General features: G+C 38.6%; 1 protein-coding gene across 8 annotated transcripts in view; it reads right to left on the bottom strand.

Annotated features, from left to right (window-relative positions):
* Positions 1–15,817, bottom strand: part of MAN1B1 (mannosidase alpha class 1B member 1) — a 40,651-nt gene extending 24,834 nt beyond the window's left edge. Inside the window, exons 1-6 of one of the 8 annotated variants that reach the window (XM_007475414.2) lie at positions 15,506–15,641; positions 14,250–14,352; positions 11,256–11,364; positions 10,281–10,408; positions 7,061–7,215; positions 4,060–4,169 (exon numbers count right to left, since the gene is read on the bottom strand). In XM_007475414.2, coding sequence (XP_007475476.1) covers positions 4,060–4,169; positions 7,061–7,215; positions 10,281–10,408; positions 11,256–11,274 — 412 coding nt within the window. In that variant the 5' untranslated portion in view covers positions 11,275–11,364; positions 14,250–14,352; positions 15,506–15,641. Of the gene's footprint in view, positions 1–4,059; positions 4,170–7,060; positions 7,216–9,392; positions 9,436–10,280; positions 10,409–11,255; positions 11,365–14,201; positions 14,221–14,249; positions 14,353–15,505 lie in introns of those variants that run through there. The other 7 variants (XM_007475415.2, XM_007475412.3, XM_007475413.3 and 4 more) reach the window with 7 other exon arrangements.
* Positions 15,818–17,953: the final 2,136 nt, after the last annotated feature.

Genomic DNA, 17,953 nt, shown 5'->3' with positions numbered 1-17,953 from the left:
GCAGGGCCTCATTTTCTAGGGGCTGCCTTACAACCCCCATTTCCCAAACTGTGACTCTGTAAGGTAGTAGGGATGTGGCAGTCCCCAGAAATATATAAATTAATCTGACTACAAAATAACGATTAAAGGAAACAAATCAGTTTGAATGTAGTGACACATTATTATATAGTATATCAAACGTGGGTAGTAAATATTCTACCATTTACTTAGATATTCCTTTATTTCAGTTATTATTATTTTATAGTAGTCTTTATAGAGATTATGTTATGTTCCTAAGTAGGTTAATTCCCAAACATTTTGTCTTCATTTTAACATATGTAACTACTAATAAGTAAAAATGCAAGGATTTTTTGGATTATGTGTCCTATAATTTCATCAAATTCATTTATTGTATATATATATTTTTGAGATAATTGGATTTTCTACATAAATAATACCACTTGCAAATAATGATATAAACCTTGCTTGGCATCAATGAATAACTTTTTTAAAGTACATTGCTTTGTTTATTACTTTCCACTAAAGTTAATATATATAAACTTTTAAAAAATCCCAACACAATGCTACTAGCTAACATTTTATTTAGTATTTTTGCAACTATACTTACTAGAAAACTTATTTTTTCCCTAAGGTCTCCTTTTTTTAGTTCTATTTTTGCCAGGTTTTAAAAATAAACACATTTCCTTCATAAAAGGTACTAAGTAGTACTTCACCTGTCTATGCCTTTGTAATATATAAAATATGACAAGTCTTGGAGATTTTTAAAACAATTTTTCTGTGATTTCATCTGAGCAACAAGAGAAAGTGAATAGCTATAATAAAAAAGACAATCCTACCCAAATTAATTTACTTATTCAGTGCCATACCCATCAAACTACCAAGAAACTTTTTTATGGAATTAGAAAAAGTTATAACAGTTCATTTGAAAGAACAAAAATATCAAGAATATCAATGGAAATAATGAAAAAAGTGAAGGATGGGGGTTTAGCAGTACCAGATCTTAAACTTTACTATAAAGCAGTGGTCATCAAAACAATATGGTATTTGCTTAGAACCAGAAGGGAGGATCAGTGGAATAGACCTGGGATAAATAATAAACCCAAAGACAAAAACCTACTATTTGACAAAAACTGCTGGGAAAATTGGAAAACAGTATGGGAGAGATTAGATTTAGCTCAGCATCTCATACCCTACACCAAGATTAATTCAGAACGGGTGAATGACTTAAATATAAAGAAAGAATCTATAAGTAAATTAGGTAAACATAGAATAGTACATCTGTCAGATCTATGGGAAAGGAAAGATTTTTAAGAGCAAGCAAGGAATAGAGAATATTACAAAATGTAAAACGAATAACTTTGATTACATTAAAATAAAAGTTTCTGTACAAACAAAACCAATGCAACCAAAACTAGAAGGGAGACATCAAATTGGGAAAAAATCTTTATAACAAAAACTTCTGACAAAGGTCTAATTACTCAAATTTATGAGGAGCTAAATCAATTATACAAAAAAAAAAATCAAGCCATTCCCCAATTGAGAAATGGGAAAGGGTCATGAATAGGCAATTTTCAGTCAAAGAAATCAGAACTATTAATAAGCTCATGAAAAAGTGTTCTAAATCTCTTATAATCAGAGAAATGTAAATCAAAACAACTCTGGGGTACAGCCTTACACCTAGCAGATTGGTTAATATGATGGCAAAAGGAAGTAATAAATGTTGGAGGGGATGTGGCAAAATTGGGACACTAATGCATTGCTGGTGGAGCTGTGAATTGATCCAGCCATTCTGGAGGGCAATTTGGAACTATGCCCAAAGGGTTTAAAAGACTTCCTGCCCTTTGATCCAGACATAACACTGCTAAGTTTATACCCCAAAGAGATCATAGGGGAAAAGACTTGTACAAAAATATTATAGCCACGCTCTTTGTGATGGCAAAAAATGGAAAGTGAGGGGATGCCCTTCGATTGGGGAATGACTGAACAAACTGTGGTATCCATTGGTGATGGAATACTATTGTGTTAAAAGGAATAATAAACTAGAGGAATTCCAATGACCTCCAGGAATTGATGCAGAGTGAAAGGAGCAGAACCAGGAGAACATTGTACACAAAGACAGATACACTGTGGCACAATCGAATGTAAAGGACTTCTCTACTAGCAGCAATGCAATGATCCAGGACAAGTCTGAGGGATTTAGGAGAAAGAATGCTACCCACATTCAGAGAAAGAACTATGGGAGTAGAACACAAAAGAAAAACAACTGCTTGATCACATGGTTCAAAGGGAATATGATTGGGGATACAGACTCTAAAAGATCACCCTAGTGCAAAATGTTAATAATATGGAAATAAGTCTTGATTAGAGACACATGTAAAACCCAGTGGAATTGCTCATTGGCTCTGGGGAAGGGGGGGGAAAGAAGGGAGGGAGAGAACATGAATCATGTAACTATAGAAAAATATTCTCAATTAATTAAACTTTTTTTAGAAAGTGTATAGCTGACAAACAAAATGTGTGAAATTGAAAATGAAAGAACAAAGATAAATTTAATGGGGGGGGGGGGAGAAGAAATATGCAAATAGGTGAAAATCCAAATAAAAAAGGAGAGATTACGATACAAAGAAATTAAGATTAGGATCACAAAAACAAATTTATAACCTAAAAAATTGCAGAATGTAAAGAAAATAAGTGATCACCAAAAAAATAAAATTATCAAGTTGACACAACAGAAAATTAATTAAATCATAAGACCATTCTTGACTGAAAAGATTTTAAAAGTAACGAAAAAAATTACCCAAAAAATCTGGTCTAGAAGGATTCACAGTCAAATTCTTTTAAACTTTCTAAGAAAAATCCATATATGTTACACAGATTATTTATATACAAAGATGGAACATTATTCAATTGTTTCTACAAATAAATATGACACTGATCAAGATAACACTAAACATCACTATAATATGAATTCTCCTTGACTTAGTGATATTTCTACTACATCTATATCCCTAAAGAGGAAAAAGATCCTATGTGCAAAATTATTTATAGTTGTTCTCTTTTATGGCAAAGAAATGGAAGCTAAGAAAGTACCCATCAACTAGAGAATGATTGAACAAATTATGGTATATCAATCTAAAGCAAAATTATTGTTCCATTAGAAGAGATAAAAGAGATATTTTCAGAGCAACCGAGAAAGATTAACTGATGTGGTGAAATAGAGATAGGACAAGTTATACAATAACATTATAAAGAAAAATAACTTTGAAAGACTTGTGAAGTTTCATCAATGATCAACCAATTTTTAGAAAATCCTTACCTTGGGGGCAGTTTTGAGAGCCAGGCCTAGAGATGGGAGGTCCTAAGTTCAAATCTGACCTCAGACACTTCCCAGCTGTGTGACCCTGGGCAATTTAACCCCCCCTTTGCCTAGCCCTTACCATTCTTCTGCCTTGGAGCCAATACACAGTATTGACTCCAAGATGGAAGGTAAGGGTTTCAAAAAAAAAAATCCTTACCTTGTCTTAATATCAATTCTAAGACAGAAGAGAGGTGAGGTAAGGTAAGAATTAGGCAATAGGGTTAAGTGACTTTAGGGTCATACAGTTAGGAAGTGTCTAAGACTTGAATTTAGGTCTTCCCAATTCCTTCCCAATTCCCAGGCCTGCACTCTACCCACTGTGCTATCTAGCTGCTCAGACCAATCAAACTTCCAAGACTGGTGAAGTAAGCTACCCACGTCCTCAGAGAAAGATGGACTAAAATTGTAGATAATACATTTTCAGATCTAGCCAATATAGAAACCTGTTGTTTTGCCTGACAGTTCAAGCATGTCAAAAATATTTTATTTTTATTTTTCTGAAGGAGAAAAGGAGGATATAATAGGTCTCTCAAAAAAGAACAGTCACTGAAATGTTTCTAAAAAACATAGATTAGAAAAGAAAAAGAACAATTTCCCTGGCAAACAAATATTTAAAATACTAAATAAAATATTAGCAAACAGATCACAACTAACTTTAATGTAAAAAGAAGTACCAAAACCATACAAAAGATAGAGACTACCTGGTTTCTTCTGGCCTTTAAGTTCCACTGAAGACTTCTGACCTGGCTCTTGCATTTTATTGGAAGGCATTTCTGTACCCTGGTCAGGTTCAATCACTGCACCTCTCCAGCTATGAGAGACAGGGAAACAACAATCAAGATGATTTGAGAACATAAAATTTGTCAAGTAATTAAGCACCTACTGATTTAGCTCTACTTTATAAACACTGACATATTGAGACAGTCTCTACATCAAAGAAGCTCAAGTCTTATTAGAGAGCACAGTTAAGAAATACAAGACAGGGGGCAGCTGGGTGGCTCAGTGGGTTGAGAGTCAGCCCTAGAGATGGGAGGTCCTAGGTTCAAATCTGGCCTCATACACTTCCCAGCTGTGTGACCCTGGGCAAGTCATTTGACCCCCATTGCCTAGCCCTTACCACTCTTCTGCCTGGGAGCCAATAAACAGTATTAATTCCAAGACAAAAGGTAAGGGGTTAAAAAAAAAAAAGAAAGAAATACAAGACAGTTAATACCCACTAAATTATGTGATATGAAGCAAAAAAGACAGCATGGAATGGGTTGTATTTAAAAGATAGGCAAGATTCCCTGATCAGTTCAGGATGATGATGTCTTTAGGGAATAACAAAATAACCACGGTCTTTCAATGAAAGTTCAGATGAGTAACCTCTGTGAACTGGTCACTCTTGAGGTTTTGAAAGAGTAAGAGGTAGTATGAAGATCCCATATGTCTTTCCCACAGCAGGATGTCAGTTTTTGTTTCCAATTACTTTCACCAAGAACAAGGGATAGTCATACCAAGTTACTCTGATCAGGCATGAAATTTTGTGTTTACTAAAATGCAATGAACCCTACCATAAAACACAAGAATACCACAGTATAGCTAGTAGAGAGGCAGTATGTCCACTGATCAACAAGAAGTCAGTCTCTACTTCATTAAGCTACATACCTGGAATTCTGCTCTTTATACCAATGCTGGGAGGTGAACTTACTATACCAGAAGTAGAAGATTTTATTGTTTGAGTGATTTCTTTGTTTGGCAAGAGAATACAGTAACACTCCTTACTGAGCAGCTCTTTATCAATCCTTATTTACATGTAAGTCGCAAACAGCCTTTCCTAGATTTTTAGAACATTTGACATAGCTAAAAATCCCACAAAACTTACCTTCTTATGCAATGCTAGAAGGAAGTATCTTCACAAAAAAAACCCTTTTACATACAAATATTTCAAACAATAAAAATGTTTTTATATATTTAAATATTAAGTCAAATATTACTAAAGAACAGTAGATGTATCTCACACCCAAGTTCCAAATATTTATAAGACCTACATAACTTAAGGGTTTTCCACATACATTAAAACAACTGCCAGGTAAATACCACAAACCATCATTGTGAGAACTAGAAATAACTAACAACTGACTAGACGTCCCATGTCCCCTTGGTTGATCACTGAATGTACTCAGCTAATGGGAAGAAAATGCCACCTCCAGAACTCTCATAGCAACCTAAAGACAGGAAGCTGCCAATTACTCAAAGCACAATCTTGGGAGAGTAGCTCTACCCACAAGACACCAGAAAGACAGATTAAATATTCTCCAATGTGTTTGGAGGTCCCATTCCATCTCCTGACTTTGACTCATTGCCTCCACTTCCACCCTCCCCTCCACAAAACAAAAACAACAACAACAAAATTCACTCCATTTCAAAATGTAGTAGCTAATGGATTTTTAAAAGGAGAAAACTAGTAGGGAGTGAGAAAGATAAGATTAAGTGTATTATTCTCAGAATGAGTATTTGACTTGCATCCCATTTTCTCAAGGCAAAAGCATCCAAGGAAAGGGATGTGGAGGCTAGTTTTGTTGCTTTTGGTGACTGTTTATCTAGCAGTCCTGAAAGAGTGATTAGTAACAAGGAACGAAGGGACCCAATTCAAGGGCAATTAGCAGTTCGGTTACTTCTTTATCTCTTAAAGGATGTTAAATATAACTCTTCCTTTTGTATATTTTAGTATTTCACTGTTCTTTGAACTTAGCTTTCCCCAATTGGAGCTATGACAAGAAAGGGAAGAGGTAGGGGTAGGGGGTTTTGCAATTAGAGACCCTATATCAGTGATGGTGAACCTATGCCACAGATGCCAAAGATGGCATGCAGAGTGTTCTCTGTGGGCTCGTAGCCACCCTTCCCACCCCACCGACAGGGTTCATTACTAGAAAGGTAAAAGGCCTTGGGTGGAGCAGCTCCCTTCCCCCTCTCCACCATGCCTGATCACATTTTTCCACATCATCCGCCCCTCTACCTAGCAGCCCAATGGGAGCACACAGGATAAAGTAGGTAGCTTACAGGTGGCAGAGCTAGAGGGGAGCAGAGTGTTTGTGTCACTCCCTTCCCCCTATCTGTACTGAATGAGAACATTCCTCACTTCACTCATCCCTCTGTCCAACAGCCCAATGGGAGCACTTTCTCCCTCCCCTGTGGGGTATGGGGTGGGTAGGGCATGCCCAGCACTTGGTTGGGGGGAGGGGCATGGCATGGGGGGGCAATGGCACTGTCTCTAAAAGGTTTGCATTCACTGCCCTATATATTGATCTTCTGAACTTAACCAATTTGCATTCCAAGCTCCCTTTCAAGAAAAGAATAAACTGCTGTTTTCCTTCACTCTTGTTCTCAGATTCAGTTTGTTTAAGTAAGTGGGGCATCCTTTGCTTGATTAGTATCCCACAGGGGGAAGGAAAATACAAGGAAAATACAAAAAGTTATCACTAACACTTAATTTCACATTCTGGGAAAGGGCTCTAGACTAAATCTGTTTCTTATTTTTACTTTTCACATATCCTGAATAATTACTAACCTATAACAGTGGAACCAAAAGATAATATATAGTCTGGAAAAGACTTTTTGGGGTCAGATTTTCTTGGTCTTTCCAAAAAGCAAAGATCAAACCACTCAAATATATGTATGTTTTATCTTGCAGCAAATAACTCTGAGATATCGTTATGGTACCTAATAATAGTCTTTTCAGATTTGTTTCCTTTGTTGGCCTGGCCATGTTCGTCCTCCCACCTCTTGGTATCATCATACAGTCTCTCCTTTGGTTCTTCTGGTGGAGGCTTGATTTGTAGATTCCCAAGCCTCCCTCTACGAGGATTCCGGTTTTTCTGTAAAAGATGTAAGAATTACCAATGAAATAAATTGCCTATACTCTACTGGGATTTTCAAAGATCCCTACCCTCAAGCATAGTACAGTGGTTCATAGCAAAAAAAAAAATTATAAGTATTAAAATAGTATACAGAGTTTCTTTCAGAAGCCCATATAGTTTCAGGTCCTTGTTTTTATAACATGGCTAAAATGAAACAGAAGCTATCAGAGTAACCAGCACAGCTTGACAGAAATTCTAAAGACTTCTCCTTGATAACTTCTTGCTCCATGCACTGTAGTAAGTTTTTTGCTGACACTCTGGACACCTACAAATAGTAACAGAGCAGATACAGAGTCCCAAGGTCCAAAAGCCCTGAAAGCTAGTATCACAAATCTGAAATCAGGAGAAGAGAATGTTTCATTCATGAAAAAAAAAATCTATACTAAGTGTGAATGCCCAGACCCCTGGTACATCAAAGGAGCTTTGTACCCCGAGATAAAAAAAGTATTAGATAATGTAGCAAGGGGAAGGTGGTGGCAAAAGAATGCTTCCAGACCTGTTACTAGACATTTTATTCCAGTTTGAGAATTGTTTTTCTCAGCTTTATTTGGACCTGCTTATCCCTTGCTCTCATATAGCTTGAACTGGATTTTTAGCTTGACAAGCTTCCACCAGATCCCTCTTATTCTTCCTCACACACACTGTAATAAAGAGTCAGCAGTGGTTAGCAGTTATGATGATTGCTGGAGTTCAACCTACACAGATTCAAGTCTAATGCAGCTGGGGCTGCATGTAATTAACTCTCCAAAATGAAAATGATGAAATTTTGCTGTTATGTTACAGAAAAGAGAGGACCCATTTTTTTTTAACCCTTACCTTCCATCTTAGAATCAATCCTGTGTATTGGCTCCAAGGCAGAAGAGTGGTATGGGTTAGGTAATGGGAGTTAAGTGACTTACTCAGGGTCACACAGCTAGAAAGTATCTTAGGCCAGATTTGAACCTAGAACCTCTCATCTCTAGGCCTGGCTCTCAATCTACTGAGCCACCTAGCTGCCCCCAGAAGGGCCCATTCTTTAAGGCTTTACCCTCTGAACTCAACTAGATAGCTGTGGTATAAGCATCCTTTTGCTAAGATACACTATTGCTATCCACACAAGCCATTCACAGAGACTGTGCAACTCTGCAATAAGTGAAAAAAACAAAACAAAACACCTAGGGCCTCTATGGAACATAATGCTCCATTTATGTTCTTTTTTTTTTTAACATGCAAAAAGCACTGAGAAAATGTAACTCCTCCAAATAGAACATATGAAAGAAAGCTCATTTCCAGCCATACCGCCCCCTCCACATTCATCCCCCAAATGACTTCCAGGAGACTGGCTTATATAACGCTTTTAAGCAATAAAAATGTACTCTCGGGGGGTGGAGGGGGATCACATGTTCCTTTCATAAAATTGAAGAGCATTAATGGGCCAAAATGGGCCCAATAAAACCAATGATGTGCTTTCTTTTTAAAGATGACAATCAGCATGGAAACATACTGAACCCTTAGAAACCAACAATATATGTCTTTTCTTTCAAACACACAAAAAAGAAGGTTCTTTTAGTCATTAGTGAAGTACCATGACAGTCTATTTTAGTGGTTCTTTATATAACTTTACAAATATTTCTTCCATTAAATCAATTATACTTTAGAAATTACATTAAACTTCAAGAGATCATTCTTAGAGAGGCTGCACAAAAGGGCATATTTTGAAAATATTCCTTGGACTTTGAGACATTAATATTGGAGATCAAAAAATATGACTGAGATCAATATTTTCAAAAATAGTATTTCTCTAAACTATAAATTAGGAGACACTTCACACTACAGAAAGATTCTTTTTTGATTCATCACAGCTATGCCCTTTACACTGTAAATTTCAAAGGTTTAAAGGTTTGTTTATAGCCTATTAAGAAACTCAGTGCAAAGGAGGGAAAAAATTTCAAACTAAAGTCTTACAAGGTAAATAAAATGTAAAGACATAGCATCTTTTAAATGCTTTTGAATTAATCAATGGAAAAACTGATTTAAATAGATTTTTATTAAATGATTAAAATAGATATTTAATAGAAATAAATATAAGCAAATAGAAATGTCTTTTTTCCTGAGAATGTCTCTACCTACAAATCTAGTTATGATATCTTACATACTTTGGACAAGCCATTTGGCATCTTTGGGTTTCAGAGCCTTTATCTGTAAAATGAAAATTTTAAAATTAGATTTCAGAAGCCCCTCCTAGCTCTCACATTCTAAAAGCTACTCTGGTATTCCTCCCATACATGCTTTGAAAACAAAACAAACAAAAAAACCTAGGACATCTTCAATTAATTCTAAGGGGTTATCATGCCTTTATCAGAAACAATGGCATTCTTAGAATCTCTGGGAAGAGTACCCTAACACTCGAACAAACTTAAAAGTACAGAAAAGGTAGCAAGTGGGGCAGCTAGGTGGCTCACTGGATTGAGAGCCAGGTCTACAGACAGGAGGTCCTAGGTTCAAATATAATCTCAGATACTTCCTAGCTGTGTGACCCTGGGCAAGTCACAACTCCAATTACCTCGTCTATTTTCTTTTATCACTCTTCTGTTTTGGAACCAATATTTAGTATTGACGCTAAGACAGTATTAATTCTATGAAAGAAGGGTTTTGAAAAAAGCAGCATGTGACACTACATTGGAACAAGTTTTTAGCTTAATATGGGCTAAGGTGGCAGTGGTTAGTGTGCTTGGTCTGTTGTCAAGAACACCTAAGTTTATGTGCAGTCTCGGACATTTATTAGCTATGTGACTCTGAGTAAGTCACTTAAGCCATTTGCCTCAGTTTCCTCAACTGTAAAATGGGGATAATAATAATACCTACCTCCCAATGTTACTATGAGGATCAAATTAGATAATATTTATAAAGTGTTTATTTATCACAGTGTCTGACACACATCAGGCACTATAAATACTATGATTGTGTTGTTATTATTATTATACACTATTATAGCTGACTACATGGTTACCATAGCTTCCATTATAACAAAGTCTGTAAAATACCTGAGGCAAAATCTCAGGAAAGTCACCCTGAATAGCATCTGCTTTCTGAGGAGCTGCTAAAACAGCTGGATTTAGTTCAGGAATTTCAAGTTCTATCTTCTGGTCTTCTGATGATCTGCTGGTGAAGGCTACATATGAAAGCATATCTTAGTATATAAAACGCTTTGAAGAGTAACATTGATTAAAAGTCATTAGGAAAAAATGTAACATTTATTACTCATATGCAATAGAAATATATTCTCCCAGGAAAGTCTCTAGAGTCAAGGAAGTGATGAATGGTAATCACTAATCTCCAAAATGACTGGACAGTTTTAAACCTTCTTCATACCAATCTGAGTACATAATAGTCTGACAAAACTATTACTTTCCGAAACCAAGTAAAACATAAAGGCAAATCAGCAATTCCTCCTGGGAAATTGGAATAGATTTAGTCTCTCTCACTGAAAGTGACTGTCATCAGAAAATCTAAAATGAAACTCATACCTTACCTTACCAAGACAGTCTTCTACGGATACATTTGAAATAATAAGGAACTATAATTTTGTCAGATCAAATTGGTTTTATTCAGTGATTTCCCTTCTAAAATACCCAATCAACAAGTAAAACCCAGTGGAATTGTGCGTCAACTACAGGGAAAAGGGGGGAAAGGAAAGAACATGAATCATGTAACCATGGAAAAATATTCTAAATTATATAAATTTTTTCAATTAAAAAAAAAAGAAGAAATTTTTTAAAATACCCAATCAAACTTAAAATGGAATTATTCATAAGAAGACACTAGGAAAGTAACCAAATTCTGCCAAATCAATATCCAGACCTTTTCCAGAGCCACTGAGGCAAGTAGTTTGGCATCTCTACTGACCTTGATGTTTCATCAATCTGGTCCCCTGTCAGTCATATCCACAGGCCTATTAATTCTCTGCTTAATCAACATGCAATACAAACATAACTTTTAGATGCAAACAGTTCTGATACCTCTCCCATGGTTAGCCATATTGATGTAGGAAATGAGTCCACAGACAGCGAGAAAGGCAAAGAAGAAAAGAATTATATTCCTCTGTAATCGCGACAACTGTTTCCATTTCTAGAGAGAAAGAAAAAATACATTTTTTACTGAAGATAATACAGTAACTGGATAGAGCTACTGAAAAATCTACCACATTTCAAAAATAGTTAGGAGAAAGAATGCAAGTGTTAAGTTCTGTTGTTTACTTTTGAACAAGAATAAATTATTTCTGAACATGTTACACTCTGCTCAGATAAGGACAATAACAGAACGGGCTAACACATGTCAGATTTGGAATAAATTATTCCAAAACTCTTTCCATCCAAACTCATGGGTAAAGAACCATCAGGTTCAGCTGCTCAGGAAGTAAACTTTTTTGCTTTGTTTGGTTTATGCAAGAGTCCTAAATTAGTCATGTTTTTCATTAGGAAAGTGACAGGAATATGTGAACTACGATTACAAGTTATTTGTTTGCATTTCAGAGCCCCCAGACAGTAAGTGTCTTGAAAGCAGGAGCCATAACTGTACCTTTTTTTCTAGCTTTATATTCCTAGAGTCTAGGGCATTGTATACAATCTAAGATATTGTATATAGTAGGTCCTTATTGTTATTTAATTTGATCAAGCAAGGAAACACTTGTCAGGAAAAGAGGGTATGAATAAGAGAAATAATACTAGCCCTCAAATATTTTACAGATAAAGTAGTCGCTAAAGCAGACCAGAAATGACATTTATTCAGACATGCTATTCTTTAAGGAGAATATCACAGTAAATTGGAAGAGATAAACAAAAGAAGTAATGGAAGTCAATGATTACAATCTAACTATTGTAAACAAAACTATAGTAAAAAAACACATATATGTGTGTCCAATTTGGCAGTTTTTTTCCTTGGTTATACATGTTTGTTAACATAGGATTTCTTTTCTTGCTTGCTCAATGGGAAGGACAGAGAATAGGAGGGAGATGGAGAGGTAGAACTTTGAAAAAAAAATTTTTTTTAATAAAAGAAGCAAAAGGAAGATACTAGAGATTCTTGAGCAGAAGAACAACATAGTAAAAAAATGTAAACCAACCACTTTCAGTTGGAGGGGGCACAAATTACATGTACAATTGAGGTTATTATATAACAGAAATGAAACTGGAAGTGTCCTCATATCATATGCTAAATGATCATAATAAGTAGATGTTCAAGCTATCTTTACCCTAAAAGTGTAGTCTAAAATCCACTTGTAGCCCAGGAGAATGTCAACTACAATAGTCTCCTAAAGATCTGGCAGAGGGATGCCCAGAAACATGGCTGGTTGCCATTGTGGATATCAGAGACAGGTTTTTGTCTGTCCATATTCAATTTAAAACAGGTAGTAAAATCACAGGAGGCAAAGGAGCACAGCTTTCTCCAAAAAGGATTGAATCCCGGATACCCAAGGACTCCCCACCAGCTATTTTGCTTTCTTCTGCTAGGTTGGGCAGCAATGTCAAAGAGAACAGAAAATATCCCTGTCCAATAAGAAGCAAATATACCTCTCAAACCAAGCCCTACTCTTTGAGAAAAGAAGGGTTGGGAAACTGAGTTTGACTCCTACTGCCCTAAAACATATAAAATTTCCCTTTTGTCCTGCAAACTCAATGTTACCTCATTTTTGCTGTGTGACTGGTCTTGGTCCAACCCTCCAACACATACTTCATACTTCTTCCTCTTTCTATTCACACGACTCTGGGGCCTCTTTTCTGGCAGGTTCCCATCTCTCATAAGATCTCCAAGATCACTTCTTTCCCTATCTCTATTCTTCCTCCCCCAATAGCCCCTCCCAAAGATTAATCAATATTATCAGTTGGCCATAGCAGTAAACAGAGGTAGGGACCCCTCCCATCTTTCAAATCATTACTCTCACTACTGCTCATACTATTAAGAATACTATCTGTGGCTCAACCCTCAGAGTCCCCCTGGCCTGGGCCTTACCAGGTAGTAGAAGTGCTACTGCCTCTATGACTATTACTAATATTAACAATAATAGCAGCTAGCATTTATATGGTCCTTTAATGTTTGCACAGTGCTTTATAAACATTATCTCATTTGATCCTTACCACAACCCTTTGAGGCAGGTATTATTATTCCCATTAATAAAAATAAGAACGATGAGGCTCAAAGACAAAGTACGTACCTTGTTCAGATCACAGCACTAGTAAGTATTTAAGGTTAATTTCAAATTAAGGTCTCATTGTCTCCCAAGGCCACCATTCTATTCACTATTCAATGATACAACCAAACACTACTGGTCTACTATGATGAATAGTTACTTGATGTATTCATGCAGTAATTTCCTGCAAAAATTTTATTTTGTTGCTTTTTCCATGTCTGTCTAACTTTACATTCTAGTTATTCCTGTGTGTGAATTTCTGTATCCTGTTTCCCCAATTATGTGTTATGTGTCCTGGTAGGACAGCCAAGTTTCCTAGGAGTCTTTCTTGGAGGAGGTATATAATTCTCAGATGAGTCCCATAAGGAAGCCCTTCTTTCTCTAGGCCTTAGAGGTGTAAGTTGACAATGTAGCTGAGCCTGATTGTGCTAAGAAAGAGAATGGAAGAAATATTAATACTTCTTGAACCAGAATAAGAGACCTCTACCTCCAACCTCTGGCCAAGACACACAGCTTTCTGTTCTTTCCTGACTCATTCTCTCCCCTGGAGAAATCCCTGACCTTCATTTTCAACTTTCCCACCTTCATAGTCAATTTATTGTCCTTCCCCAACAGCCCTCAGCAGCTCATTTCAGTAAGTTCCCCCACCAACCCTCCGATCCACCAAGATTCCAGTAGTCCCCAAAAATGACAATAAAAACTTAAATCTACATAGTTCTTGGCCCAAATATTGTTTCTATTTCATAAATGAAGCTCAAAAAGATTAAGAATCACAGACCTAATAAGTGCACAGAACAAGGAATGGAATTGTTCTCTTCACTCTTACCACCTGCTTCCTTTACCCTCCCAGTCAGCTCATTCTAGGCCTCCCTCACCAGATCTTCAGCTTTCTCTCAGGTCTCACTCTCCTATGCCTCAAGGTTTGCCACCTGTAAGAAATGCCCAGCTCAGTTCCAAACCCCAACTTCATCCCCAGCCTCTTTCACCAACTGACACTTTCTCTATTTTACCATGCTTATTCTGTACCCTCCAGATCTTCCAGGAGCCAGCAAACCCTCCTTGTTTAGCACACTCTCCCTAGCCCAGGTCCCCCATTCTCTAGGTAAAACCTCACCACCTAGACGAAACTCTCTCAACCCACTCCCCTGTTCACAAGGCCTGCTGTCATTCCCACCAAGAAAATCCACCCAGGTCTTTCCAGGCAGCAGGCATTCCTTCCCACCCTAAACCGGAACAGTCTGACACTGCCACCTCCCCCACCCCCCAACCTCACAACTCTTTCTCCACCTCTCCTATATACACAAATAAAACTCCTTTGGCCCCTTTTTTCCTTGCTTTTACAGTACCAGTACCCTTGGGTCTCACTCAACACTATATTGCTTAACCCTGACTCTTCCCCAAGTCTTCTGTATTTAGCTCTTTTCTCCCTCTTCCTTTCCTGACCCTTCCTCTTCCTGGTCCCCACATCTGTAAAAGTTCCAGTTCCTCCCAACTCACTTGTCCTTTTTGTACTACTCACATTTCCTCATCAAATCCCATTTCTCCCATCAAGTCTTGCCCTACCCTGGGACCCTACTTTGTCTTCCGTTCCTAACCACATCAGGTGCACCAAGATCACCCCCACTCTCTTCCCACCAACTGGTTCTACCCTTCTCAGTCCCTCTAGTGTCATCGTCTCCCTCTCCCGCAGGGCCCTCGTTTCCTCCCTACGTCCCCAAGCCTGTACCCCCACTCCAAGCCTTCCCTAGCCCCGCTGCTGCCCCAGTCTCCTATTTACAGAAGCAGCTGCTATCCCGTCCCCCAGGTCCCTGGTCCTTTCTTCCTTCTGCACGCCCCCAGTCCTTTGCCCAGTCCAGGCCCTCCCCAGTTCCACTGTTGCCCTTCGATCCCAAACTTTATAGAGGCAGCAGCTGACCTGTTCTCCAGGTGCCTAGTCCCTTCTTCCTTCCCCATACCCAAGCTCAAGAACTCACTCTAGGTCCCCAGATCCTCTCCAGCCCCTCTGGCTCCCGGTACCCCAGACCCTTCTTCCTTCCCTCCCCATGGCCCCTACCCTCGGGACCCTCAGGCCCCGGGTCTCACCCTCCAGCAGAGGCGCCGCCGCCTCCAGTACTTGCTCCCGCCGCCGCCGCTATCACCGCCGCCCAGAGACCGCTCCCCTAAGTTCAGAGTCACTGCGAAGAAGTCCTGCTTCGACGACGGCGTGTACATGGCAGCGACCGGACCGGGATAGCGGCTGAGACACGTCAGGAATCCCGGCTAGAAGTAGCGGCAAGTTGCCCGCCCCCGAAACACCCACCACCAACCGCCATCACCGCGACGCCGTGCCGCCGCCGCCGCGGCCGCCGAACCCTGACGCTTCTAAACCTACAAGGCAGAGGTCACATCCGGGAGCATGCGAGAACTTCCGCTGTGAGTCCATGGTGGCGGCTCTAGCCCATAGGCCTGACTCTATGGCAGCGGCCTTAGGAAGGGAGGGAAGGCCAGGTACCGGAAGTATCTGAAGCTGAACCCCGCCCCCAGTCCCCGCAGATATCAGAGATTAAAGACACTCTTTTGGGCATAAGTGGACAAGTTTGGGCAACAGTGAATAAAGGAAAAAGTCACAATATGTTAGAGCTGACAGGATTTTAGACTAACTTAAGACTGTCTTCATTCATCCATTTTACAGACGTAATAACTGAAGCCCAGAGAAAGAAAAAAGATCTTTGGCGTGAAAACCAGATTCCTAAATCCTTTGTCCAAAGTTCTGTCCACTACCAGGGCAACATGTCAACAAGCATTAATTAAACATCTGGTAGGGCCAAGGACCGTGCTATGTGCTGGAGAATTAAAAATAAAAATAGAAAAGGACACTGCCCTCAAGCAACTCACAATCTGATGGGTGTGGGAAGGGAAGGGAGAAGACAACATGCAAACAACAATGCACAAACAAGACACATCTAGGAAAAACAGGATAGTCTCAGAGAAAAGATACTAAGATTAAAAGAACTGAGGACTACTTGTAGAAGATGAGATTTTAGTTTAGGCTTGAAGGAAGGCAGTGAATGTAAGATATCTGGGGAATATCCAATTCAAAATGCCTGGTAGGTGGATTGTTGATGCCAGATTGGAAGTTTAGAGGGAAGTTTAGATCTGTGAATTATAGGCATAGAGATGATAGTTGAATCTATGGAAACTGATGAGATCCCCAAAAGTTCAGACAGTAAGTAAAATGATATAGAGGAAAAACACTAGATCTGAATTTAGATGATTAAAGAATATTTCTTGGATCTACCAGTCTCTCTGTATAACCTTGAGCAAGACAATGCCTCCCTATGAGCCTCAGTTTCCCTATATGTAAGTCCTTTCAAGGACTGCCATTCTATAAATATGAGGTTGCTTCAAATCTAGAAAGTTTCAAGCTCTGAAGATGTAGTTATGTAAAAAATTTATGTCCTGAAAAAGACTTGTACAGAATATTCATAGCTGCGCTCTTTGTGGTGGCCAAAAATTGGAAAATGAGGGGATGCCCTTCAATTGGGGAATGGCTGGACAAATTGTGGTATATGTTGGTGATGGAATACTATTGTGCTCAAAGGAATAATAAAGTGGAGGAATTCCATGGAGACTGGAACAACCTCCAGGAAGTGATGCAGAGCGAAAGGAGCAGAACCAGGAAAACATTATACACAGAGACTGATACATTGTGGTACAATCGAAGGTGATGGACTTCTCCATTAGTATCGATGCAATGTCCCTGAACAATCTGCAGGGATCTAAAAAAAAAATACTACCCACAAGCAGAGGATAAACTGTGGGAGTAAAAACACCGATGAAAAGCAACTGCTTGACTACAGGGTTGGAGGAGATAAGACTGAGGAGAGACTCTAAATGAAGACTCTAATGCAAATTCCAACAACAGGGAAATGGGTTCGAGTCAAGAACACATGTGATAACCAGTGGAATCATGCGTCGGCTATGGGAGAGGGAAAGGGGGGGGGGGGGGGGAGGCAGGGGAGAGGAGAAAAAGAAAATGATCTTTGTTTCCAGTGAATAATGTATGAAAACGACCAAATAAAATAATGTTTAAAAAAAAATTTATGTCCTGGACAAAGTATGAATGTGAATAGGGGATCCCCCACCTTAAGGTACAAAGTAGAATTTCTCTAGTGTTGAGTACTCAATAAGCAGTTAGGTAGGGCAAATGCAGAGTATTGGGACTTAGAGTCAGGAAGACATTGTGAATCCTACCTCAGACACTGTGTAGCCTTGGGCAAGTCACTTAACCTCGGTCAGCCTCAGTTTCTTCTTCTACATAACCAGAATAACTTCTACCTCCCAGAGTTGTTTTGAGAACCAAATGATGTACATAAATCCCTTTGCAAAGCTTAAAGCCCTATATAAGTGCTAACTAATCTGATACAGTGGATAGTGGCAAGAGTGCCACACCTGGAGTTAGGAAGACACATCTTTCCAGTTGTGTGACTCTGGGCAAGTCACTTGACACTGTTAGCCTCAGTTTCTTCATCTGTAAAATGAACTGGAAAA

This window comes from Monodelphis domestica, chromosome 1, assembly GCF_027887165.1.
Source record: "Monodelphis domestica isolate mMonDom1 chromosome 1, mMonDom1.pri, whole genome shotgun sequence".
Taxonomy (NCBI): domain Eukaryota; kingdom Metazoa; phylum Chordata; class Mammalia; order Didelphimorphia; family Didelphidae; genus Monodelphis; species Monodelphis domestica.
Note: the sequence above shows the minus strand (reverse complement) of the source record. Positions and strands in the feature narration are given on the sequence as shown.